The sequence below is a fragment of the Erpetoichthys calabaricus genome, chromosome 1 (genome assembly GCF_900747795.2).
Source record: "Erpetoichthys calabaricus chromosome 1, fErpCal1.3, whole genome shotgun sequence".
Classification (NCBI taxonomy): domain Eukaryota; kingdom Metazoa; phylum Chordata; class Cladistia; order Polypteriformes; family Polypteridae; genus Erpetoichthys; species Erpetoichthys calabaricus.
The window spans coordinates 119,454,826-119,481,612 of NC_041394.2; the positions used below are offsets into that span (position 1 = coordinate 119,454,826).

The 26,787-nt window shown below is 34.7% G+C and overlaps 1 protein-coding gene across 1 annotated transcript in view; it reads right to left on the reverse strand.

Annotated features, from left to right (window-relative positions):
- Positions 1-7,363: 7,363 nt before the first annotated feature.
- The window catches only part of dmtn (dematin actin binding protein), a 115,438-nt gene continuing 96,014 nt past the window's right edge, over positions 7,364-26,787 (reverse strand). Inside the window, exons 14-17 of the mRNA XM_051933388.1 lie at positions 23,213-23,223; positions 15,527-15,592; positions 12,768-12,848; positions 7,364-8,814 (exon numbers count right to left, since the gene is read on the reverse strand). Of these exons, the coding sequence (XP_051789348.1) occupies positions 8,701-8,814; positions 12,768-12,848; positions 15,527-15,592; positions 23,213-23,223 (272 nt within the window). The 3' untranslated portion in view covers positions 7,364-8,700. The remainder of the gene's footprint in view (positions 8,815-12,767; positions 12,849-15,526; positions 15,593-23,212; positions 23,224-26,787) is intronic.

A 26,787-nucleotide genomic window follows, 5' to 3' on the forward strand; every position in this document is an offset into this window, starting at 1 on the left:
TGTCTCCTGATTGTAAACTGCTCCCACAGTGCTGCCACCTTTTTATCCTGTGGCAGTACAATGGTGTCACCATGGCATATATAAGATGACAGTACACTCCTCACAGTGTCTTTGAATTGGATTAAAACTCTAAAAAAGCAAACTATCACTAATGTTTAGATAAATAGATAAAGGGTATTAATGTGGCCAGGAATTTTGCTCTCTTTAAAACTACATTTTCTGTCAGGTGCTTTTAAACTATTATCAGTAAGTTTATTTTGGTTATATCCTGGTTTTGAACTCTGACCTTTCTCTATATGTGTGATTAGCCTCTTAAAAGTATTTTCATTTCTCCATCTTGATGTACTTTTACACAGTTCATCCCAATTTCTTTGTGTTGCAAAATTTGAGAGCAGAGGGAAAGCCATAGGAGGGCATGGATGCACATATTTCAAAGCATTTTCAATCATATCAAAAAGGAGCTGAAAATGTCCTAGAAAAAAGTCCTTCTGGAAGTAGTAGGAAGTGCCAAAGAGTATGTCCAGTCTGGTAGTGTTAGTATAAAAAGGGGGGCACTGTCCCTTTCAGTTGGTTGAGCACTGATTGTTATAATAGATGAACCAATAGGAAAAAGGGAAGTAATGAGATCACCAGAATGTTTATGGGGCTCAAATGAGATTAATACGACTCTATAATACTTTGCCTATTTACATTTTCCTTTACTAAGTTATAGTGTCGCTTAGTCAGTTGCATCATTTATGTGGTGCATGGTAATGGATTCTCAACAGCAGTACTAATGTCTATGATGCACCATCTGTTGGAAAGAAAATTTCAATTCATTGTATTACTACATGCATTACGAAATACATTCCAATACATGAATTATGTGTTATGGCAATAAAACCTGGAAGAAATTACCACATAACTCTTTGAAAACATTATAAAGCAGTGTAACATAGCAAGCAGGTTCAGTCTTGAGCCTTCAAGATTTTTTGAGCTAAAAACTGGGACAAGGACTTAGTCACTGCACTTACATTCCCCTTGGGATGTGAATTTCCCCTTGGGATTAATAAAGTATCTATCTATCTATCTATCTATCTATCTATCTATCTATCTATCTATCTATCTATCTATCTATCTATCTATCTATCTATCTATCTATCTATCTATCTATCTATCTACATGCGCTTTAAAAACATGGCTATTCACAGAAACCTAGTTTCAAAAACACCATGTAACTTGTTATTGAAGTTAGAGAAACCTATTTGCTACAAGCAGATTACTTTGTGAATAACCCAGTGATTTGGCCATGTAGACCCTTAACCGGGTCACACTTAAGGATTTTGTAGTCTGTGTCTGTTCACCTGAACATGCCTTCTCACACACATCCAGCAGCCACAGGAAGAAGTGTCTGCAAAATCTATTTCTACAGGCAAATACTCAAGTGACTGTATTATTCCTTTCGCTGTTTGAAATAATGTTTATCAATATTTCAGAAATAACTTAAGCTTATGTTGATGAGCGTAACATACATGGCTAAGCTCATCAGCACAATCTTGAGAGTAACACGTTAAAAGCTACAAGCATTACATTGTCCACTTACATTTTACAGTAAGGAGTAACCTATCACAATGCTTAATACATTGAAGTAAAAATGAATGCATTATTATTATCTCAGCAAGCACTGGGTGTAAGGCAAGAAGCACATGTATCAGCAGGCTGGTCCTTTGCAAGACGCAGTTACACAGCCAAGCAGAAAAGAGTGTGCTGCATGCAATCCTGTAACAGAGACTTATTATTAAACTATTAGTTTATTGGTTTTAATTCAGCTATTTGCCATCAATATATTAAAACAGTGTGATCTGGTGACACAAGATATGATGATTCATATCTTGAATCATCAGTGGCTCAAGTCAAGAATGCAAAAATAGTATAGATGTTTACTTCACAGCACATGAAGGACTAGATGTATTTAGAAAACACAAGACAATTATCATGCTTGTTTTCAAATGCACGGCAGACGATGATGCTGTTTGACTCTTTTTCTTTGTGCAGTTTAATGATGTAGGAGTGATTTGCCAAAGCAGACCTCCAGACAAATAGTGCACATGTAAGCAGATATTTTTAAGAAACCAGGTTTCTGCCTTAACTGGGGTACTCAGCTTATCACGATTTGGTGTGAAAGGGATGTGAGCACGTAACCTGAAGAAGACTTGGATTCAGGACTGTTCTGCTTATAAAGGCCTAGAGAGAAACAAAATGTTCTGTTTCTATTTGTTTTTTAATGCTTTATGCTATATAGAATATAATTATTGGGAACAATTTTCACACTGGTTCTCTAGTGTGGTTCCTGCCTTGTTCCCAAAGCTGACTGGGCAGGCTGTGGCTCATCAGAACACTTAATCTGGGTATTAAAGGTTCAAATATTAGACAGAAATCTTGTAAAGCACTTTGAGCTTCAATCTGTGCATGAAAATGTGCAATAGAGAGAAACGCTGTTGTTGTTATAGATGGATGCCAATATTTATGCATATTAAGTAAGAGTAAGAGTTTAGGAAAGTACTGTATAAACAGGAGCACTGCAATTTTCATTATTTTTACAAATGTATGATAAGTAATTTATAATGTTATGAACTACTTGCAACCTTATTCACTTTTTAAAGCGGTATATATTTAATAGAATTTTGAAAAATACGCAATTATATACACAAACTTTTTTTAACTCTTAATTCCTTTTTACTCTCATTGTTATGCACTCAGTAATTTGTGTCAGTATGTGCACTTGACAGTAATCAAACCTGTTGATGTTAAAGTGTAATCTCATTCCCTTTACACATTAATCACTAATACCTAAGCTCCTAAATTGTCAAGTGTCCATAGCTGTTAGTTTTCTAGAACAGGCTGGGACATAGCAGTCCAATTCAGTGACATGTACGACTGGTAAATCAGCTAGTTTCTTTGGTTAGTTAACAGCTAAGATTCATCCGAGTTTCCTTCATTTCCACCATTTTTCTTAAGTGTGCATCAACCTGTGTTGCTGCAATGAAGGCGGATACATAAGACCAACTGCATTGAATCCTCTCAGATGAAGCCTGCAAACAATCAGAAATGACTTAATAACATTTATGTTAGGTAGAATGTCCAGTGAGGGCTGGGTGGTCTTTTGGCCTTGGAACACCTGCAGATTTTATTTTTTTCTCCAGCTTAACTGGAGTTTTGTTTTTTCTGTCCTCCCAGCCAACTGAACTTATCACCAGACTCACAGAGACTTACATTATGATATTGCATATAAAGACAATACCCTTGTACTAATTATATGTCTATGTTTTACAAAATGTTTTTTAACCTTTTTTTGTTCATTAATAATCTTTTTTTATTTTTATTGATTTTATTAAAAGCAAGTAACATTCAATACAATCATGTCAAACATAACAAGACTAAATTCAATTCAACCCCCATCCAAGAGAAAGAGAAAGGCCAACTGCCAGAGTAAAACTTTAAGAGTAGAAAAGAGGGAAGAGAATCTTTTTCCCTAAAATAAATCCTTATTTTAAAATGTTATTGATTAGATCCTGCCAGGTTTTAAAAAAGTTTGGAACAGATCCACTAAGTGAGAATTTGACTTTTTTCCAATTTCAAAGTAATACTCTTAAGTAAAGTAAAGGCAATTACAGTTAGTTTGTCCTTCTCCACTTTAAGCCCATCTGGAAGTCCACCAACGCTGTCTGATAGGCATTTAAAGATTTTCATCCAAAAATGATGCTAATTTGGCGCACACCCAAAACATAAGGCCCAGTAGGGATGGAGCTTAATTGCAATGTTTGCAGGTTGGATCTTGCCCTGGAAAAATTTTGGACAATTTTAAACCAGATAGATGTGCCCGATAAAAGATTTTAAGTTGAATAATTGCATGCTTTGTGCATATGGAACTCGAGTGAATTCTGTGCATTTCTACCTTCCACTCCGCTTCTGAAATGTTGAGTAAGAGATCCTTTCCCATTGTACTCTGGGCTCTTCGAAAGAAATGCTGTCTGAGTCTTCAAGTCTTCAATATTTTCTCAGGAACAGCATTACGTGGGAGGTGAGGAAAATTGGGCAGATTTTCTTACCTAATCTTGATCTTAATTTTTTCTTTCCTTGTAATTTTTCTCTTTGACATCTTGTTGAACACTTTTGTCTACATTATTTGTATGAATGTGTGCTATATAAATTAAATGTTTATTGTGGTAAAAAAAAAAAACAAACTGCTGGATCAGCTTCATTAAGTTTATGAATTTCAATGACTTTTTAAAACCTGGATGAGGTCCCTACATGGCATTATCATTTCAAAACTAATGAAGATTAATCCCTTCCACCTCTTTGTGAAGCACTTGCCCCTTAGTGATGACATTTGTTACTATTTTGTACACGGCCTCTAGTTCTTCTACATCTTTTTGTATTTTGTTGACCAGATCCTCATACATTACCCACAATTTGGTCTCACTATTGAAATAGACAGTTAAGTATAACACGTCATGACTTGTATTCAATAGTCTGTACATTATAGATTAACATTTAATTAAACATTTACCATTCTACCTTTGCACATGTTTGTTATAAAATAGATTTTTCAAGTGCTCACCTAATTTGAAGAATGCCCAGACCTATGAGGATTGATTTTGTTGTCTCCTCAGTATTTGTTATCAGTATTATTTTATGTCATTTCTCCAAAAACAACCAGAGACAAGATGAAACAAAGTAAACTTTGTTCCTGTTCAGCTGTATATGTTTTTTTTCCCAAAGGCTCCTGGAATAACAATGAAATTTAGTTGCTAAGCAGGTTCAGTACAGTATGTGAAAACTTCTTTGGCCTAAGAATGCCTCAACAAGGCTTTGGTGATATCGTAACCAATGATTGGTTAAAGCCAATGTTGTCATGCTGGGAACAAGCCAACACTTCACTTAGAACAGCTTTAAAAGATTGACCAGGCCACCCAAATGTTTCCATTTGATATATGTTACTCATCAATTTTCAATCATTTGAGCTGCTTACCTTCCCCCTGAACCCCCATATCTTACATCAATTGTGAATGAAATGAGCTATAATAAACTTCAAGGGGAAAACTCACCCCCTAGATGTCAGCTACAGTCCATAAACGATTTAAAAATTAAAAATGGCTTATGCTTGCTCACTCAGTTAATTCCAGCCTCCTCCAAAACACACACACTGCATTCTGGCTTACTGCTAATTTAACATCTGCTTTTTATGCAAAATGGAGTAATAGTAGTGGACTGGAGACAAACATCACTTATTGACAATGTTTAATGCAGCAAAGTTCAGTCAGTATTGAATCGTTTTATCTAGGAAAATATCAGAAGCTCAAATAAAGTGCCAAAAAGGTAATGCTTAAAAAGCAGCAAAAAGAAAAATTAGCAATACAGTAAGCTAGTCTTCATAAGCTGACTGGATAAGCACCCCAACATCTGTCATTTTCATCTGATGTAACCTGTGTACAAGTAACACCTCCTTACAGTTTTTGTTTGTAATGGAAAAACACTGCCTCATTTTAGTCCCTGGTTCTGGTTCCCATTGCTATCTACTACAAGTGAAAATGCACCATTAGTGTCACTGCAAATTTCACAACTTTACATACTATATCTGAACCAGTATTCTTAATGTCAGTTACAAAAAATGAATATCCTAGAACACAGACTATTTCAGGATAGTTAGTTGGCTTTAGAAAATAAACGTACAACAGCATCAGTGTAAAAAGGATGGTCTATTACAAACAAAACATCCAGCCAGCAATGGTCCTGTGGCTTACCTTCTAAATAAGTCTAATGTTTGTGTTAGTTGAGTTGGAACAGCTGTTAGCTACAGTAGGTGTACCAAATAAAACAGCTAGTCAGTTTCCCAATGTTCTCTGTGTTTTCAAATTTGTTTTGTCTAATAATCTAAACTGACATTGCCAAGCAGATTGGAGCTTCAACTATGTGTTTTGTTTCACTATGTCTTGCGATGACTGATCATAACACCTTAATTGTTCAAGGACTCATATTATCCCTAAAGCAATTGTGCATGAATTAAAAAGAAACACAGGGTTTCATCTGCTTGACAAATGGTCTACCATAGGGTGCTAATAATTGTGATTCCACACCCAAAAGGAATACAAAGATACAAAGCCAGAAAGAAATGGATCATAAAATTTCACGGGTGGTTCCAGAAACCTTCAGGAAATTGGTTATGCATGTATATAAAACACAATAAGGCATAAGGTTTTTCTGACCTGGTTTTGGTGGTAGTATAACTGTGGCAAAAACATAAAAGAGGAAATCAGGGGCCAAAATAATGATAATATACTAGCGCAACCCTACCAATTTACGACCTTGTGTTAGCATTAAATTATAGGTGGGCCAACACACTATCAAAAAAAACTCATTGCAGCCATATTTCTATCAGGAACTGTTATATAACAAATCATAATATTATCAAATCTGCTTAATCTAATTAATGGTGAATATTGCTTAAGAAACAGTTACTATTTTACATTCAGTAAAATGAATACATTGGACATTTGCCCCAATAGACTACTGGCCCTGAATTTAAATGAGATAAAAACAGAGTAGAACTTAAAACACGCTGACATATTAATTGTTGTTGCTAAATTACGCCAGTGATGACGTGTTGCTATCTTTCTGTCCCATCTAAGGAAGACACCAGCTTCACTTTCATTGTTGTTTGGACATATTCTAAATTCTTTACAGCTTCAAATAAAATACTGGAGCTATAGAAAATAAGTGACTACTGAAAACTGAAATGTTATCTTAAGAAAGCACTCTTTTATGTAAAGAACTACTTAAAGTCACAACTATAACAGAAGGACTGTGTCTCTGATCCAAATACATTTTAACTTCCTTTTTAACTAAGTTGTATTTACTTTCATATCCTGCTTATATCATTGTTGTTTGGGACAGATAACATCACAAAAACAGGAAGGCAACTGACTGATTTTTTTTTTAACTTTATTTCTGAATATAAGAAACCAGCTTTTGACACCTTACAAAAAAAGAGCAGTACTCTAACAACATCTGTTTGGAGTAGCACATTCTAAAGCTAAAAAGGCTTTCTTCCCAAAAAACTGCTCTAGTCTTTACTTCTTATCAAGTCAGAGTCTTCTATAAAACTCTTAGCATTCTTGCACACAGCAGCTTTGTTGTATATTTAAAAACAGGCTGTGAAGACAGAATTGTCTGGTCAAGATTAAAAGAGAGACTAAAGCTTGTTGAAGCAGTGAATGTGGAAAAAGACAAAATAACTTTTGCTGTTATGTAAAAATAAATAAAATGGGGAAAAATGAGTGTCCTCTGCAAAATCCTTCTGAAAGTGAAAAAGCTGCTTGCAAAATTCAGCTTCTGTTGTTTTATTTTCTGAGAGACAACACGGAGGTACACTGAATATAGACTGCAGCTTCATGAAGATTCGTGGCTTTGTGGAGAATCAAGTCAAATTTCTGCTTCTTGATGCCACTTTCTTTAAGAAATTACAGTTGGATACACTGTAACATCTATGATTGTACATCAGTGCATACAATCCACCTGTCCTGGATTTTGGCAAGAAGCTGCAAGGCAGGTTTTAACTTCTAACTTGCCATGATGATTCTTCCACAAAACCTTGGGAAACTTTTTGGCCTAATGTGAAGTTGACTGGCCAGTGTGATTGATCACTTTCTTCCTTAATAAGTCAGACCGGCAACCAGAAACTGTTAACAAAAAGCTACTGGACAAAAGCCATGATTTAACATCATTTGGTCACTTAACATTTGAAGCATAGAATATTTAGCTGTAAACATGAAATAATATTTTGCACACAGTAGACAAACATGTTTTCTATTGTCATAACATAAGTCAGCATTGGTGTAATGGCCATGGTGAGCGGCAATGAAATTGGCCCCTGATGCATAGAGAAGTATCTTTTATGATGAAATTAAAACAAAACAGCAGTTTCTCTTAAAATTACAACACAATCAAATATTTCATCAATATATAGCACTATGCACTACAGAAGAAAACAAAAACAAAATTCATATTATTTAAATAAAGATTAAGAAAAAATAATTTAAATGGAAGGTAATATAGGTTCTAATCTCTATGTTTTTTTATTCCAATTCCAAACTAATAATATGGATAATAGTTCAAAGAAATTAATTTCTCTTGTACATGATATCAAAGATATCCTGTACAAATGTAGAATCAATTAAAAAAGGTACAACACCCTGTTAATTTAAGAAGCATGGGATTGTGAAAAGGAAGAAAGTGTGTCCGATACATTAGAACAGTTTTGTTTTTCTTTCTGTTTGTTTGTTATATGCAAATAACTTATTTTTCTTTCAAGATGAAATGTTTGAGAAGAATCTGTTAAATGTGAAATAAAAATTACATTCTTCTATTGTATGTGTGTAGTTTTGAATAGCAGACATTCAGATATTGGATGTGTAGAGGTGACAGAGATTTAAAAAAATCACTCGGGAGCATTCCACACCTTGCAACTTTATCCTATAAGGTCTTTGATGTTATTTTAAAAGCATAATTGCTTTTACTAAATAAATATTAATAAGAATAAATGATTAATTATGTCATAAGACTTTAAATCAGCAAAAGATTTTCTGTCCTATTAAGGTTTTGTTTTGCATGTTTTCGTGTTCTGAGTGAAGGTGATGGTTATAATATATATTTTTTCTCAAGTTAAAAGAGAGAAACTTTTTTCTTTAGTTCATTTCTTTTCCATAGTGATAGCCTGTCAAACTCATTAATTTTCATTCCAAACAACTGTTGAAATTCCTCGGGAGACAGATGGCGCTGAAAGAAAAACAAAAAAGAAAATAATAATAATAAACAGACTGTAATGTATTAATGTCCACAGATACAAAAAATGTTTCATGTTAACCAACTGGAGGCAAACACACTGGATAGTATGAGAATTAAATTAATAAATTCAATGTATAAAGGTTTTGTTAAGGTGTTTCTTACTGTCAACAGATAAGTTAAAATTCAACCCTTGATCAATATTTATGGAGTCCTTTTAAAATGTGATTCACATTTAACTAGTAGTTTAGAGCTATATATACACCTGCAGTTCATGAATCTAAAATTATAGGGTATTATTGTCAATTTAACCATTCATTCCTCTAAATATCCGCTTTCAGAGGTCACTAACACCAAGAACACAGGGAACTGAAGCCTAACCCCAGAGGTGATGTGAAACTAGGGTGCACCAAGCAAAAAAGAGCAAAAACCATCCACCCTTTACATGTCACTTACAATATAATCTCTTTTTTCTTGTCTTTCAAGCTTTCAAGGGAGTGCCAAAGACGAAGGGGGCACAAGTAAATTGCTAAACCCATCATGGAAAGCAAGAACAGAAGAGCTTCTCCAAGTGGCAATATGTGTAAACAATCAACAGGGCACAACAGTTAATTCTGTATCTGTGTTGGTCACTCTGGAAAGGCAGCAGATAAAGGCTTTAGCACAAGCTAGGAAGAGATGTGACTTGTTCAGAAGCATGTAATGTGCTAGTCAGCTGACAAAATAGAGTTTATGGCAGACAGCTAGAGGCCTGGGTAAATTCCTCAAGTTGCCAGACTTAGGAAAACTAAGAGTGACTGGGAATTTAAATAAGTACTGTGGTTCAGGTATGCAGGGAAACCTGAAGCTAGAAAGGGAGTTCTGTGGTGATGACCTCAGGACCACATGAGGACATTGCTGACCCAAAAGTACAACTGCTAATTACCTTGGAAGTACGTAGCCCAAGGATGGATATTACAGTTAACTAAGTACCATATCCCTTTTGGGTGTGGAATCAAGATCTGGGAGAATTAGTCAAATGGTGAAAGACAGAGGCCAGAATTGAGAGATGAAGAGTAAGTAAAAGAAAGAACTGGGTTTTTTTTTCTTGTCAGAGTGAGCCAATATAAATGAGCCACCACACTATTGTTTTGCATTCTTTTTGTTAATTTTGTACATTGTGTTCAATCTTATTTTTTCTCGGCCTTGTATCTATTTGTGGCATAATAAACACCAGCTTTATTTTTTTACTCTGGTCTCCTTGCCTCATTCTGAAGTTTGGGAATGCCTTGAGAGAGTCCCTTTATTGTCAATCACTATAATCCTAACTTCAATGTTAATGTGTTTGGAATCCACAAAAGAACAACAGTCCAGTCAGTGAAATCACATACCCATACGCATTCATTTATAAAATACTGGTTTAAGTGAATTAAACTGCCTTTAGGATACAGGAGGAAAGTGTTGAACCATTGGAAAAAATACATAGAAATGAGGGTAACATGAACCACAGACAGAATGAGCAGACTAGGAATTGCACCCAGCTTTCTGGACATGGGAGCCAGAAGCAGTAACCAGAGAAACCCTTCTTAAAATGTTATTGATTCAATCCCTGGCATGAGGCTCTCTTTCATTACATTTTGATGTACAGTACGTACATTATTTTACTTATTTCATTATGGTAAGTAACTTTACTTACAAGTTGCACTGTCAATCTCTACAGTTGTGTTCTGAACCTCCTTCTTAATGTATTCAATGAGCTAAAATCTTTAGTCTTTTCCCCATGTTCATAATGAGAATATTATTTAATAATGATTTGCTCTGGTTCTGCTCTGCTCAAAAATATAATTTGCTTTGTATTGACAACCTTTTTCTGTTGAGTACAGCAATGGAAGATTTTGTAAATTACTGATATGTTTTAGAAATACAAGTAATTAGTTTTGATCCATCCATTATCCAACCCGCTATATCCTAACTACAGGGTCATGGGGGTCTGCTGGAGCCAATCCCAGCCAACACAGGGCGCAAGGCAGAAAACAAACCCCAGGCAGGGTGCCTGCCCACCACAGTTTTGATGCCCTTCTGATTTGCAAGTTTTTTTGGTAAAACATATTACATGATCTGTCCTCTCAAAGTATGCCTGTGGATATCTCTGGAAATACATGGATCTTTATGGCAATTTACATAAAAATGAATCTGATAACATTTTTGTTAGCTCATTTTAAATTATTGTATTAGAAGAGTTTAACGAGTTTAATCCCATAAAAAAGGAGCATGAATAGAGATAATAGCATCATAATTGTAAGAACTAAGAGAGAGGACAGTAAATTATTATTATTATTTTTTGATTGTATTAATTTTATTAAAATCAAATAACATTCCATACAAATAAATCAAGTTTTACAAAAATATGTTCAAAACAAATCAACCCCCACCTATGAGAAAGAGAGCTAGGCCAGCAGAGTACAACTTTAAGTTAGTAAAAATAAGTAAATAGATAAGTTAATAAATTAATACAGTAAAATGGAGTAAACGTGGGGAGAGAACCTGCTTCTTCAATTTAAATGCTTATTCTAAAATGTTATTGATTAAATCCTGCCAGGTTTTGAAAAGGTTTTGTGCAGATCCTCTAAGTGTGAATTTGACTTTTTCCAGTTTCAAAAAGTATATAACATCAGTTACCCACTGACTTAGAATAGGAGAGTTAGGATTCTTCCAATTGAGCTAGATAAGTCTACGCGCCAATAGTGAAGTAAAGGCAATTACAGTTTGTTTGTCTTTCTCCACTTTAAGCCCATCTGGAAGTACCCCCAAACACAGCTGTTAATGGGTTAGGAGGGACTGTGACACAAAGGCTGTCTGAAAGGCATTTAAAGATTTTGGTTCAGAATGATGTTTATTTCGTGCAGGCCCAAAACATGTCACCCAGTGAGGGTGGAACTTAATTGCAACGTTTTCAGGTTGGATCTTATCCTGGAAACATTTTGGACAATTTTAAACGAGTGAGATGTGCTCAATATATAATTTTCACTGGAATAATTCTATGCTTTGAGTATATGGAACTTGAGTGAATTATGTGCATTGCTACCTTCCACTCCTTTTCTGAGATGTTGAGTGAGAGTCCCTTTCCCACTGTCCTCTTGGATCTTTGAAAGGGAGGGACTATAAAATGGTTTTATGTATTGCAGAGACGCTGTCTGAGTCCTCAAGTCTGATCAATATTTTTTCCGGCATAGAGGTAGGTGGGAGGTGAGGAAAATCGGGCAGGTTCTGTTTAACAAAGTTTCTAATTTGAAGGTAGTGAAAGAAATGTGTTGCTGGAAAGTTAAATTTGGAGTGTAATTGTTCGTAGGATGCAAAGATGTTGTCTATGTACAGATCTCTAAGTGCTTTAATACCAAATGTTTTCCAGACATTAAAAACTGCGTACGTTTGAGAGGGTGGAAAAAGGTGGTTCTCGTGCAGCGGTGTCACAGATAAAAGATTTTCTGTCTTAAAATGCTTCCTACATTGGTTCCATATTCTGAGTGAGTGAAGCACAATTGGGTTGTTAGTATATTGGCGATGACTTGTATTTATTGGGGCACAAAGCAGAGAATATAAAGAAGTGCTGCAGGATTTTATTTCTATTGCGGACTAGGCCTGTGTATGTTCGTCTATCTGTGTCCATGTCCAGTAAATTATTATTAATAAGACAATCCAAAAACAGATAAATACAACTACTTTCCATTTTAGCTAATACTGAATTTCTTTGCACAAGTACTCTTTGCTAAGTGTCATTCAATTCCACTTGTGACAATCAAGCTCATCTAAAAGCTAAGCACTCTACTTTACTTCAGTATTATTAACTGTAACATTTTTAAATATATAAAATCTGCCGCTCCTTGTTTATCCTTAAAATGAAACTCTCATTTTTAAGGGCATCTTTAAATACATATCTCAAAGTCTTTCAAGCTATTTAAATGGCCTACCTCAAGTCTGGTTCTGTCCACTCCTGGAGGAAGTCTGCTGCGCCCTCTGTTGTTTACAATTAACATTTCATAAGGATAAACCTAAAGTTTGTAAAAAAAAAGAAGTGATCACTTATCTAGTATAATTTTATTCCGACTAAGAGCTTTTCATACATTATTGAACCAAGGGATATGTGTTGTGTCTATTTTCATACTTGTACAGTTATATAAAGATAGAGTCCTTAGTTTCTTTTAAATCCTTATTTAACATCTTCCCTTGGGGTTTTTTTCCTATCTAGAACCTCCACCTTTATCCTAATCCTTCTCTCTTTCTCTTTTTAATTTTTTACATCTGAGTCTGTATCTATTCTGTACATTCCTTGTTCTACTCTCTGCAGGCTCCTGCTATGTTTGTCAGTCCTATATATAAATATTCTCCATTATCTCATTGGCAACATTTATTTTTGTTTTCCTTACTGTATGTCTTTTGTATCTCGCAATATGCTTTATTATACCAACTCATGTGTTTCATATTAAAAGGCAGTTTGGGATAAATTTAAAAATTTTTAAATATTAAAAATACCCCCTTATCAGGAAACACACGAGGCATACACAGTTAATGTGACATTGAGGAGTATATTATTGTTGTTGGGGTGGTAACAAATAGATAAAAAAACAGGCCTGTGGTATAGGTCATGCATAAAACCATACCCAATGAAATGATGGCAACCAATGCATACACTGTATTTCAAATTTCAAAACTGTAACATTAGTTATTTAAAACCAAATCAACATGTCCAAAAAAGAAAGTGAGAAAGAAAAAATACATGTTTGTTTTCTAATTAGAAAGAAAAATTCCTACATACTAACACAGTGTCCTAGCTTACCTTAAAAAACATACAATTCAATTTTAAAAATCAGATTGTACATATTCTTAATATTAATACACAGGTAGCATAGTAGTGAATAACATCCAATCAAAACTAAAGACCAAAAAAACAACCACAAACATTTCTTATTCAACATTAAAGTTAATGTGGAGAAACACAGTTAAATTAATCACTGAAGAATAATAACAGGTTATGTGTAGGTAGCTTGTGCCTGTACTAGAATCTGATTAATTTTTTTGCTCTACTTTTACTGGGGAGTTTTGCAGTGGCAAACTGAACTTACTAGACCACCTTTTCCCTTTCAGGAGTCAGAGTTGGATGGATCCTGGTATACTAAACCTTACTCACGAAAACATAGAAAAATAACTAGTATCAAATTAGGATTAAGGTTTACTGCATATGCTCTCACTGGACCCTTACAGGCATTCCTATCCATCCATCCATTTTCTAGGCTCATTCTTATTTCTATTTTAGCTTGAAGCCATCTTAAAGGCATTAAATACAAGGCAGGAGTCATCCCTGGAAGGGACGGATATGTTTTGGATAAATCCCCCATCACTGAACATATTCATATACTGTATATTGGGCCAATTTATCATCAACAGCTGACTTAATACCAACAGCAAAGGCAACTCGCACAGGCACAGAGAAAACCTACAAAGCTCAAGCATTGTGATGCACTACACAAATCTAAATGAGGCAAAAGTAGCATGAGAATTGGGAATACTGTTCATACAGTAAATAGACAGCATGATGTCACAAAAATTCTACAGAATATAAATGAACAAAAATAGCAAAATTGCTGTATCTGACTGAAGGCACTACATTACTGTACACAATGTCATAAACAACACTGGTTAGCTGGTGTCCCAGATGGGATCAATGGTTCCTTATCCAGCCTTTATAATGGAGGGACATGGATGGCAAGCATCCCCATCAATTTGATTGTTGGTGCATTTCCTGGCCAGGAGGACATTGTAGTGGAAGGACAGAAGAGACTGCCTCCCAGGGCCATGTAATCCTGCAATACTATGAGTGGCAGCATTCCCCTGGTGAAGCTACCATTTGTACACCCGCAGTGCAGCTTTAGAGCTGTAGTTTTGATGGACTGACCTACTGGGGTTATTTGAGTGTGCCTGGGAGAGCTGCTAGGAGAAATCTTCTTCCAGGCAAGAAGGTTCTGCCTGACCCAGAAGTTCCTCCTAGTTGTAATGCTGTCACACTGGAATAGCTCCCAGGTCTGACATAAAAGGAGCCCAGGTGAGTAGGAGTCGTGAAAGGAGCTGGACAACATGCACCAGAGAGGTGTAGTGAGAAGAGAAAAGGAAGGTTTGTATTGTTATGCTGCGCTGTACCATGCTGACTAAAAAGACGTTTGTTAAAGGTACATTATTATATTTATAAAAGCACTTGATTTGAACCCAGGACTGTGTGTGCTCAAGTTGTATCCAGTGTTTGGGGCTCCATGACACCTCTAGTGGCCACAAGTTTTATTTCACTGTCAGACGGGCAATTGTTTAATTCTACCACCCAAAGAACACTAGAGGATATTGTTTATGAGCAGTATGCCAATATCCAACACATTTTTTCAGAACAAATCTGAGCTGCCTATGCTATTAGCACTTTATATACTATTGTGAACATTTGATTTTATTATCATCCCTGCAGACATGATGTACACAGTGCAATATTATGAAATTTGTGAAACAATTTCTTTCTTAAAGTGATCAGCTAAAATATGCTCTGCTAATTAATTATATTCATTAACACAACAGATCTTACTCAGCTCCTACATTCATATATACACGCACATTTCTTTAACTATGCACATTTAGTTTATAAATGTATGAACTTCAAAAAAGAAAAATATGATTAAAAAAGAGGAATAACCTTTTGTTCCAGCATACTTGGCAAGGAATTCCCCCTGTCCATTCTTGCTCTCTGTGCCTCTCCATTCTGCAATATTAAGCAGGCCACAAAAATACAAAACATTATATAACCTGGATTTTATGTGTGTTAGGAATTACAGAAGAAATCATTAATGCCTTGTTATACTAATGACAAACAGGAAACATGCATTCAGAAATATTAAGCAAAATTTTGATTCTAAAGAAATCCTGCTATGAGTACACCTCTGGAAACAATGTTTCAGACTAATGGAGAAAAATAAGGCAAACATTATTCATGTACACTAAACTGGCAGGAAGCCTTGTCAACAATTTATAAAAATGCACAAATAGAGGTTTTGCTTGAGTCAGATTTCACTCCTATAATTAATCCAATACAATAGATATTTCATTTGTTAATTTGGAATCATTATGAATATTAATTAAACAAAAAACATTACCAGAATAAAATTTATGCACAAAAAATGACTTACCTGAAGAACTGAAAAAAAAGAAAAAAAAAAGATTAATGTAACTATCCTCCCTAAATTACAATTAACTCCTAAAAAAACTATATTGGCTAATTTTTTTTTGTAATCAAATTTTATTAATTAAATATGCAAATACAAGTTACAGTAAATCAAACTTAATCATGAAAACATCCATACAATATACAGTAAATACATACATCTCATGGCATCAGTGATAGTGATAGATGATTGAGTGAGCATGAACCTGAAGGCAGCCTTGCATAAAAAAGTGTAACTATGGATTTTGTCTGAGTGGTCAGAGAATGAATAAAAGTTAAAAGAGAGTGAGAGAAGAGAGGAAAAGACAGACAAATACCACAAGACCTGATAGCAGTTGGGAGTTGAAGATAAAAGAAAAAAGAGCAGGATGGAACAGAAAATGTGGACCTCGGTAATTGAAACATGCTGAGCCCGGAGCCTTCATAAATATCACCAATGATCCACCCAACCCAAGAATGAGATACGGTTACCTGCTATATTCTGGCTAATTAATTAATGTGCGTACTAATGCAGAACATTAGAATTAACACATTCCGTAGTATATTGTTTTATTTAAGCGCAGTGGCACAAGAACACATGCCATTTTTCTACTTAGTTGTATCCATGCAGAAAGAAAAATACTGTAGAAATATAAATGAACATTTAAAAATATTCACGGTATTTCTAGATACCTATTTTCCAATTATTTTAATAGTAGGTCATGGTAATCAAGAGCCTGTCCTGTTAGCATCAGGCAGATGTCAAGAAACATCTCCAGGCATGGTGTCTTGCTATTGCAGAACATACTCACATCCACACCCATTCTGACTCACCCATTCCAGCTCAGAGTCAACACTCATCCTATCCTGAGTTTAAGGTTTGGTTGGGATTGGGGGGACGGGGGTATTTTAGATACAGAAATTATTGTAGTTTCTTTCCAAACCTTTGTGCCCTTTTTCTGTTCTAATGATGACCTAAACATTACGTTTAAAAGGGGCTGATCTGTTTTGTATAAGATTTCATCTTGTACTAAGATGGGCTGGCCCAAGACTTTTACTTGATTTTATTTTCTAAAAATATTCTCTACATTCCTTTGAACAAAACATGTATAAAGTATTGCACTTGCTAAATGAAAGCCAAATGCTACATTCCTAAATAGAATTAATTAAACCAATTGGTTAAATCAAAGTTGGTGTTTAAACCAGGAACTCTTAAATTATTATCTTTTGGATGACGCTGACCAGGCAGAGCTCAAATTGTAATGTGTGGATAATTTCGGCTCAATTTTATCCTTATAATCCAGTTTAGCTTTTTGAAATTCCAAGCTTTAAATCCCTCTCTGCGGCATGTGCCTCATTAGTATCACTTCATCTAAAAGCCATTTTCTTTTTATGTAATAATGACATAATGGGTTTGTTGACCTAGGGCTTGTTGTTAGCACAGACCTTAGTGCTTTTAGTTGGAATAAGCATATCTTCACAAAACGTAATACAGCTACAGACAACATTTCAAAGTTCATCTAAATCAGTATTTCTGTCTTTATACATATCTCAGTTTTTAGAAAAAAATGCACTTGTAGACGCTGAATAGAACCTTCACTCTAAAGTTTAATAGTCTTTGTAAATATTGGCTTGTAAATCGGGATAAGGTAAAAACTATTATGATCAACACAGTCTAGAGCCTACTCTTGGTTTAGCTATTGACTTGTACAGTATATTCCTTAAATTTATCCACAACAAAGATCGAGTTTTAATGTTTCATGACACTGCAAATGTAAGCTCCCTATAAACTACAAATTCTTTTTTAATGTTGATCAGGCCTATTAAAAAGAAAAAGAATGAATGATGTGCTTTTGTGTGGTTCTTTATGGTACTGCATGTAATGCTTGGCTTTCTCAGCACTGCCCTCTGATACTAATTCACCTGCACGCAGTCATCTACTGCAGCACCAACAGCTTTGGCTGCTTGTCTGGCAATGCTGCTGGAGTTCTTCGGGATTTTGTATAGTCAAGGCTGCTTAAAAAGCTTAAGGTGATGACAGACTGTCTAATGGTGCTACAAAGGGACATCCCTATGTCCCTGTCTATTCTGAACAGTCCAACTTTAAGGAAACCATATAAGTGTTGACAGGAGCTAAAGTAATTTTTTTGTGTTGAAATTCTAATTAGCATAACTGCCACTATGGATTCCTATATATTCATATTCTGTCACTAATTTTAAAGACCCATGTTTGTGATTAGTCACTCAAAGTCAAACTAAATTAGTTAATTTCTTTACATATTCCAAAAAAAAGTAAATGACCTTTCATATTCCAAAAAAAAGTAAATGACCTTTAAACTACTTTAGTACTCAACTTAATTTACATACAGTGGATTTAGTTAGTACTCACTCCCCTTTACATTCTATACACTTTATTGTGTTTTAAATTTTATTTTCAAAGGATAAATTTGCCATTTTTGCCCATTAATCTATACTCAATATCCCATAATGACAAAGTGAAAACATGTCTTTAGAAAAGGTTTGCAAATTTATTGTGTAATCTATGGTACGCAATTGAGTGGATCTTACCTACGTCTGATGAAACTAAAATGAAAAATAACACCCCCAAATCTGATGTCATGGTCATATCTTAGAAGAAATGTAATATCCTCATTTTAGATTCAGAGGGGAAAAGCAAAGAAGTTCTTGTTCACATGTGAAGCTTACATGCGTAGGTAAGATCTACCAAGGTACTTTTTCAGCAATATTAATGTTACTAACACTTTACAAGTTTGGAGCAAGAATGCAGAATTACAATCAAAGTTTCCTCTCCTTATTCTATTTGATGAAGTGAAAGGCTCAAAAATATTGGAGGATCTTGGAGGAGAACTAATTAACTTGATTCAAAGATGTCCCCTGGACGCCTTCCACAGCAGGTATACCGTCCACAGCTTAACAGAAGACGGGTCAGGATTTTAACATCTCTCAGATGGCCTAGAAGTAGAAAACCTCTATTGGTTTGTTTATCTCAGCACAATGTCATTGCAGCCATTACTGTAGTGGAGAATAAGTTTCTGATTCAGTGAGAACAATATAAGTCAAGTAGAATGTCAAACAAGAAATTATTTTACTGAGAACAGGCCAATCCGGCCTGGCACCACCTTAGATTGTTTTCTTATAACCTAATTATTCTAAAATAACACTATTGCATGTTGAGGGCTGAAATACTATAAGCACTGGACTTTTAACGATGCATGAATTTATAGAAATTTCCAGTGGGTTATCCACTTATTTGTCATGTTCTGGGATGAGATGGGAAATATGCTGTAACCTTTTAGTACTCTGTATATCTAGCTGTAGATGTAAGGACCATCACAAATATTAGCTAGCATCTGGAGAATGTTAGGGAAGATGCCAAAATTAATAAACTAAAAGATTTTAAGAAGTACAATGAGACGGTATATTAGATTGCATTTTAGAGCTTGGAAACTAAATTTGACATACAAGGAAAATGAGATGAAAGCATAATGCTTCTGGGAAAACAAATGTATTGAGGATTGGTTTAAATTATCCTTTTGATTTACAAGTGTAGAAAAGCTGAATTTCTCTTAATACAGTGCAAGATCTTGGGAAGTCACAACCTCTCAGATAGCATTTGGGAGGTAAGCATAAACCAAACCTGGTTAGGGTCCTAAGCTAATATTGAGCATTAATTCATTTTTATTTATTTATTTCTTTGAAAATAAATGCCAACAGCATACCAGTTAGCTTTATCCTACAAAAAATTTAATATTTATACTTCCTGACAGAACTGATACTTTTATAAAAGAGATAATGAAAAATGGAAACGCTTTTATGAGAGCCTTTGAATTAATTTTTTACCTTATGTGTTAAGATTATTTTTAACTTAAAATAAGGTTGCATGTTTTGAATCATTACATACATTGAACGAAAACTGTAAGTAAGTAAAGTAAAGGTTACTTACTTTATTTAAATTTTGTGAGTAGAAGAATTACATTCTAATTCTGGTTAAATATTCTACTATGTAACAAAAGAAGACAGCACATTGACGAGGGACTCTACAAATTCAGACAGAGTTATGTTAAAGTTTCAGAATGAAATAATATTTATGCAAATAATATTACCTCAATAGTTGATACATTATTTTTATTTTCACAAACTGGTTATGCATTTAAAATGCTATTGAATATTCATTTAAATTTCTACCTTTCTCTCTCTAAGGGTTAACTTGAAGATATTTTATTTTGTATGTAACATATTCCTATTTATCTCAAAAAGGCCATTCCTGTATAATGTAGTTAAACAAATAACAATATGCTTGTTAGTGTTACTCATTCACTTATTTAACGCAATCTCTGATGTGGAAGTGTCTGAGGGAAACTGACAATTAAAGTGTGAATGAAAAATTCCTTACCAGTCTGCTTTAATGCATCGGGTCAGAGAGTGTGACAGTTTTGCAGTGGCTTACTCACTCTTCATCTTTGCTCATCACATCAAGACTATTCATTCAACAGCAGCATACCAATGGTATATCTTATGGTTACAGCATGTACAGTATGTAAAGTACGTCTTACATACGTCTTACAGTATGTAAAGGAATTAAATTAAGACAAGCACAAATACACACACTGTATACACATTTTTCATGTGTACATATTCTATACAAATTTCTGCTTTGCTCATGTTTTACCATTGGAAAGAATATTGGTTTGTAATGAACTACAATGAGAATAAGACCTCATCAAAGAGCAAGCTAAGTATTGACTAAATCAACTGTTTGTGTGTTTAACAGATCTGAATGAGGTCAGCATGGTGACACAGTTGTTAACACTGCTGCATCAAGGTATTTGAACCCTGTGCCTGGTCATTGTCTATGCAGAGACTGCACATTATCCCTATGTCTGTGCAGTGTTTACCTCCAAGGTTTACCTCCTAGGTTGTAGCAAATACCAAAATCCTAGGGATACATACAGTACATATTTAGATCCTACATATTCATGCACTAGCCACGTGAATCAGGTGGGAACTCAATGTCATTTTTATATATATATATATATGCTCTACTGCTCTCCATCCCTCACTGCTTATCTTTTCACTATGATTCAGTCTGTTCTTTTGTTACTTTTTCATTTCCAGGTTGTTATTTCTTACAATAATTAAAAGCTTTTTCATCTTGCACATCACAGTTTCAGACTGTGAACCACATTCCTTATATAAATATATTTTAAATTTTTATTTATTTTTTCAATTTATATATACACTACCTGTTTTAGAATATAGGATTTTCCCACTATATTTTTAAGTTACAGTTTTGATGCTCCTGGTTTACTCTAACTCCATTTTGTTCTAAGACTTCAAAACCAAACCACATACACTATAACTGTTTTAACCTGTGTTCAGTTCTGATCTGCAATCAAAGTTATGCATGTGTTCATTATTAAAGTAAATAAATTCTTAACCATATCTAAGCCTTAACTTCCAGACACTATACTGTAAATTTCAATTATCAGTTATCATTAGGATATACAGTAACAACTTCTTTCAGTGTCATAGAGCAGGGGGTATCCACATTCAGTCATCTTAGGGCATTTGACAGATGAATATGCATTGTCCAATGTGTGACTATTTGTCTGTTCTTATGGGGAATAATTTAATAGGGGGACAGAAGTATTGTGTTTGAGGTTGCACCAGCATAAGATCCATGTTCCCAGCAAAGTTCCATTCATCATCCCTACTCTCATGTCTACCAATGTATAAAAATTACGCATGGAAAAAATTATGTTTTCTGTTTCTACATGTTGACTGTTTCATTATTGAAGAATTCTGATAAATACTTTGTCCCTTAGAGATAAGACATGGATTCTTGGTAACTCTACTGGGATTCAGGCATAGGTAAAACCATACTTAAACTATAATTTGCATGACCTCTAGTGGCATGAAGTCTTCTCCTGCAGCACACTGATGAAACTGAATTTAAAGTAACATGCCATCCAAATGTAAGGCAGAGCAAATTATTGTTTAAATATAACGCACAATGAATTTTGAATACTTTTAATTGCAGTTCAGATTTGTAAGGTATCATATCATTTCAATTTATATTTAAAATTTTATTTCTGTTTTAAGATTACCTCTAAACATCTCCCTGTGAACTTAAAGAGATCATTTTAGAATATTTAAGAATGGATTTGAGATATCCTAAAGATCATGAAATTTATACCAAATATGAGTTACTTTTAAGACATCTCCTTAACTTCAACAGCTATCTACTAATTAAATTTCAATCAATTAAAACATAATATCAATTTCAATATACTATATTCCAAAATGGGCAGTTAAGTCATTTATTTAAAATTATATCAAACTCTATTTCAAATATCTCAAAAACATAAGGTGGCTTGGTGGCATATTAATCAGCACTTTTTAGAATTTACAACATACATTGGAAAATATATTGTGGGTGTCTTAAATGCAAGGTAATAACCTTATAGAAATTAAGCTTTTTTAGTTAAAAACTGTAATCTTAATACATTTTTAAACAAAAAACATACTACACAGTACTCTGCCCCTTTAAAATGGATAAAATCAAATTGTCACATTCTTGCAAGACCATGTCTCCAGCTCAGTTCTAATTTTTGTTGAAAGACAAAAGATTGTAGTGTCCAGGGTTTCTTAAATAGGAAAAGATTACAGCTTTCATTTTGAAGGAGACTTGGGTAAAATTACAAGTGAAGTTTTACACTGGACAATACACACTGCTTTAGTTTAGGGCTCACAATACAAAACTGTCTTAATGTGGAAATCACAAGATAGTAGGCGCAGCTTAATCATCATCAGCAAATATGAACGTGAAGTTCTTTGTCAGATACCAAGTACCAACCATTTGACTGTCTGTAAAAAAATGAGCTTGCTTTAAAATAGTATGTCAGTGATATTTGGCAAGATAATATGTGTTTTCATTTTAATGGAAATATAATAGTACTTAAATTACAGAAATATACAAGTGAAAGTCTGTTTTTAATGTGTAATAAAATTCTAGAATTTCCTTTAATTATTTATTATTTTTACTAACCACGCTACCTATCAAAGACAGGTAATAGAATAATTTAAAAACATTTGCCTGTGCTATGTGCACATTTAGCTGCTTTCCTTGGTATTCACATGTGTGTGTGAACCTTTCTTCACTGGCGCTCCCTCTCTCTCAAGCAACTTGCCATAAAGCCTGCTCAGTTAATGTACTATATTATTATTTTCATGTCTGCTTTCTCACAACCTATCTGCTTTTATACTTGCTGTCTTTGAAGGTGATTCTTTGTATGCCTCCTGTGCCGTATCTCCTCCTTGTGTGTCTCACACACACATTTCCTCTTTCATCATGTCACCAAAACCAAACTGACCAATTAGATTGCTCAGAGGGACTGGAAATTATCAGTTGTCACACACATGAGCTTTGGGGTCAGCGTAAAGGTTCTGGTGGTGGTAATGCAATGCCAATCCACAAGGTGGCAGTGCATACTAATGCCTCTTCTCCTCCTTACTCTACAGACCAAATTACTGACACACCAACAACCTCTGACTTCACTTTCAGTGTCCAGCACCTTGGACCCACCTCTTCCTGTCTGGCCTGTACTTAACAGGAAGTTTCACCATCTTAGCTAGTCTAATATGAGACTTGTGTCCCTAGGGACATACTTTTTTTTTGCTGAAATGCCTTATTATCTTTGACTTTATAATATATGGGGTTATGGTGTTGCCCGAACTCCTTGTCTTTTGTCTTGTCATCTTTTACACTGTTTTATTATACAAATAGATAGACAGATTGTTGTGTGGCAGCAGTCAGCTCATATCTCCACCAGGGAGCAAAAATGGACTTTAGAAATTGCATCCTCCCTACGGAAAGGCAAGAATCCAGTCTCAATAGGAAATTTAAGTAATTTATCTAAAATCAAGCATTCATAGTAAATGGAACTAGTTTGCATGCCAATGACGGCTTTTAACATTAATGTCAAAAAGCAATATCAGTTGTAAGCCCAAACACTTTATAGAGTGAGCACTCTCACATGTTAACGCTACTTTTAGTTTAAGAGCTTAATGTTCTGAAAAAAGTAGGGATTTTTATTTTCATTATGGTAAATTCAGAACCTTGCTTGCATTTACTCCTGGAATTTGAATGTTTTCATGTATAGGCTCCAGTTTTTACCAACAATTTAAAAGTGTATGTGGCGTTATTTTCAGATGACTGAGGAAATCCTCTGGTGTGTGTATGTGTGATAGACCCTTTGATGCACTGGCACCCAGTTTTGGCTGGGAATCATTATTGCATATGTTGATGGAAAGAGCTCTAGTGAAGAGACAAAAATGCCACAGGTAGTTGGATTTTTTCTTTCTTTAGTAGTTTAAGAATCCTTACTCAAAAACACGGTGGTACCTTTAAAATATAAGTATAATAGTCATATTGAATTAACAGCAAATATAGTAACAATATGAAGCAACAAAACTGTTTCATATAATGAGCCAACAATATGTCCATGTTCAAAAGACTGCTGAGTTCTACTGTACTCTATCTGAATGTACTGTACAAAGCTGTAACAGCATGTTCATAAGATAAATTTAGGCTAGGCCAATTTTGGTGGGATGCATTTCTGAACAGTTTTATTTGCTTTGTATATTAAGTGTCATTATTTTTACTTTTGGTTCTGTTTTCTGCATACAGTATTTGTCCATTTCTGCCAGTACATATATGTAGGAGGTAAAAGTAATAGGTCTCATGCAAGAAGAAGCTCTAGATGAAGTACCAATCCACATTCCTTTATCACAGGCTATTTTAGAGTCACCAATCAGCCCTAATGTGTACATCTTCAGGAGGTGGGAAGAAACCCATGTCAATCCATGACAACTTGACTTTGCTAACTCTGAACACATGACCCTAAAGTTGTTGCAATTGAAATACATTTGAATTCAGCCATCTATAGTTTCCTGAGGGCTATTATTTTGTTTATTATTAAGTAGCAACAAACAGTTTTACAATACCTGGAAATGGAAATGCTTTGTACTGCTGTAGGGTCAAATAATTTATAACCATAAACTTCAACAGGTTTGGGTGGGGAAGGATACAAATGGTACTGCGCACAGATGGGTTTAGATTTGATTTTCAGTACCTGCGCAAAACTCTACCACTGCCACCACATAGTGCCAGAATCCTGAGTTCAAATCCTGGGCCCTGTCACCGTCTGTTTGCTGTCAATGCATTTTCCTTGCATCTGAATGGTTTTTCATTCACATTCCAAAAGCTTGCATGTTAGGTTGATTGCTGGTTCTGCATTATGAGTAGACCCAATGATGCATTGTCAGTTCTTTAAGGATTGGTTTCTACTTTTCACCAGGATAGCCTCTGGCTCCTCCCATGACTCTGGCACCCTACTATAGTATGTTACAGTGTATTTCAGATAAATTTCAGATAAACTGAATTTCAGATTATCCTGAAATAGGTATTGTTCCATTTCTAACAAATGAATAGCATGTAATATAAATACATCTTAAAATATACTATATTTTATTACTATACAGATAGTAAAATGTCAGGCTAGGATTGGAGTATTTCATCAATTTAGAATACAGGCTGATCTTATATCTTACAGCTCTTACTGAACTTCCATTATCATTGTTCCAACAATATAGGTTGCTTTAGCATGACTATTTCCGTGTTGTGCTATCAGCTCTAAATTACAAAATACTATTGAAGAGGATTCGAAGGAGCATGTTAGTGTTCTTCAAGCAGTCTTCCTCTTTACTGCAGTCTGCTGTGGGTGCAAAGATTCACCCCTAAACTGTACCTGTCACACATAAGCAGTATCAAGGTCTTAAACCACAGTCACACACTGTTTTACCAGTCCTCACTGCTTTATAAGCTACAAGCTCAAATAGTCTTGTAAGACACAGACAAAACCACATAAAAGTCTCTTTCAAGCCATTAGGGAAGTACACATGAGAAATTTGGCTGTTTGCACAAGACTGTCATGCAGAACCTATCCTCAGAGAGGAACAACTTCTCTTACTTTCTTAAACTGTGCTGCAAGTATGGCAGCCTCTCCTTGCGCCAAGCATGCCTGATAAATTATTTAACCCAGGAAAAGAATAATACCCTGTTAATACCCAGAAGTCATATTTAAACATTCAACATTTTTAATGTACCTTTAAAAAGCCATTCAAGTTTGCCCAGGCTGCATGGTCTCTGTTCAATTTTGTTTTTCTACTATACATATTTTGACTAATAGTTTCCAGGTTTGTCAAGTTATGCAATTTAAACTTCTCACTTATGCCTTATGTGTGGTGCAAGAGTTATGTGCATGGGCCACTTAGAATTTTTGTGTTTAGTAGTACTCGAGCTAAATTCCACCTTGGATTTCACCGGGAACCATTAGTTTATCTGATGTCTGATTATGGAAGAAACTGTAGCAAATCAGATAATACACTACTATTCTGAAAGAACTGTACCAATCATGTCTTCCTTAATAAATAGTAACTGCTTCTAGATTTTAAATTGTAAAGCTAGGTACAAACATTCCGTATAGTATAATGGCACCATTGCAAGTCTGAAAATAGTGGCATTTCTCTACTCTCATGGGCTATACTGTAGTTCAAAGACATTATTCCTGTTTTGTCAAGCAATATAGCCACTTGTTCAAATAGCATTATATATAAATATATTTTTTAATTTAGCTGAATTATGTCTCTCTATTATATAAAAAGATCTTGGGATG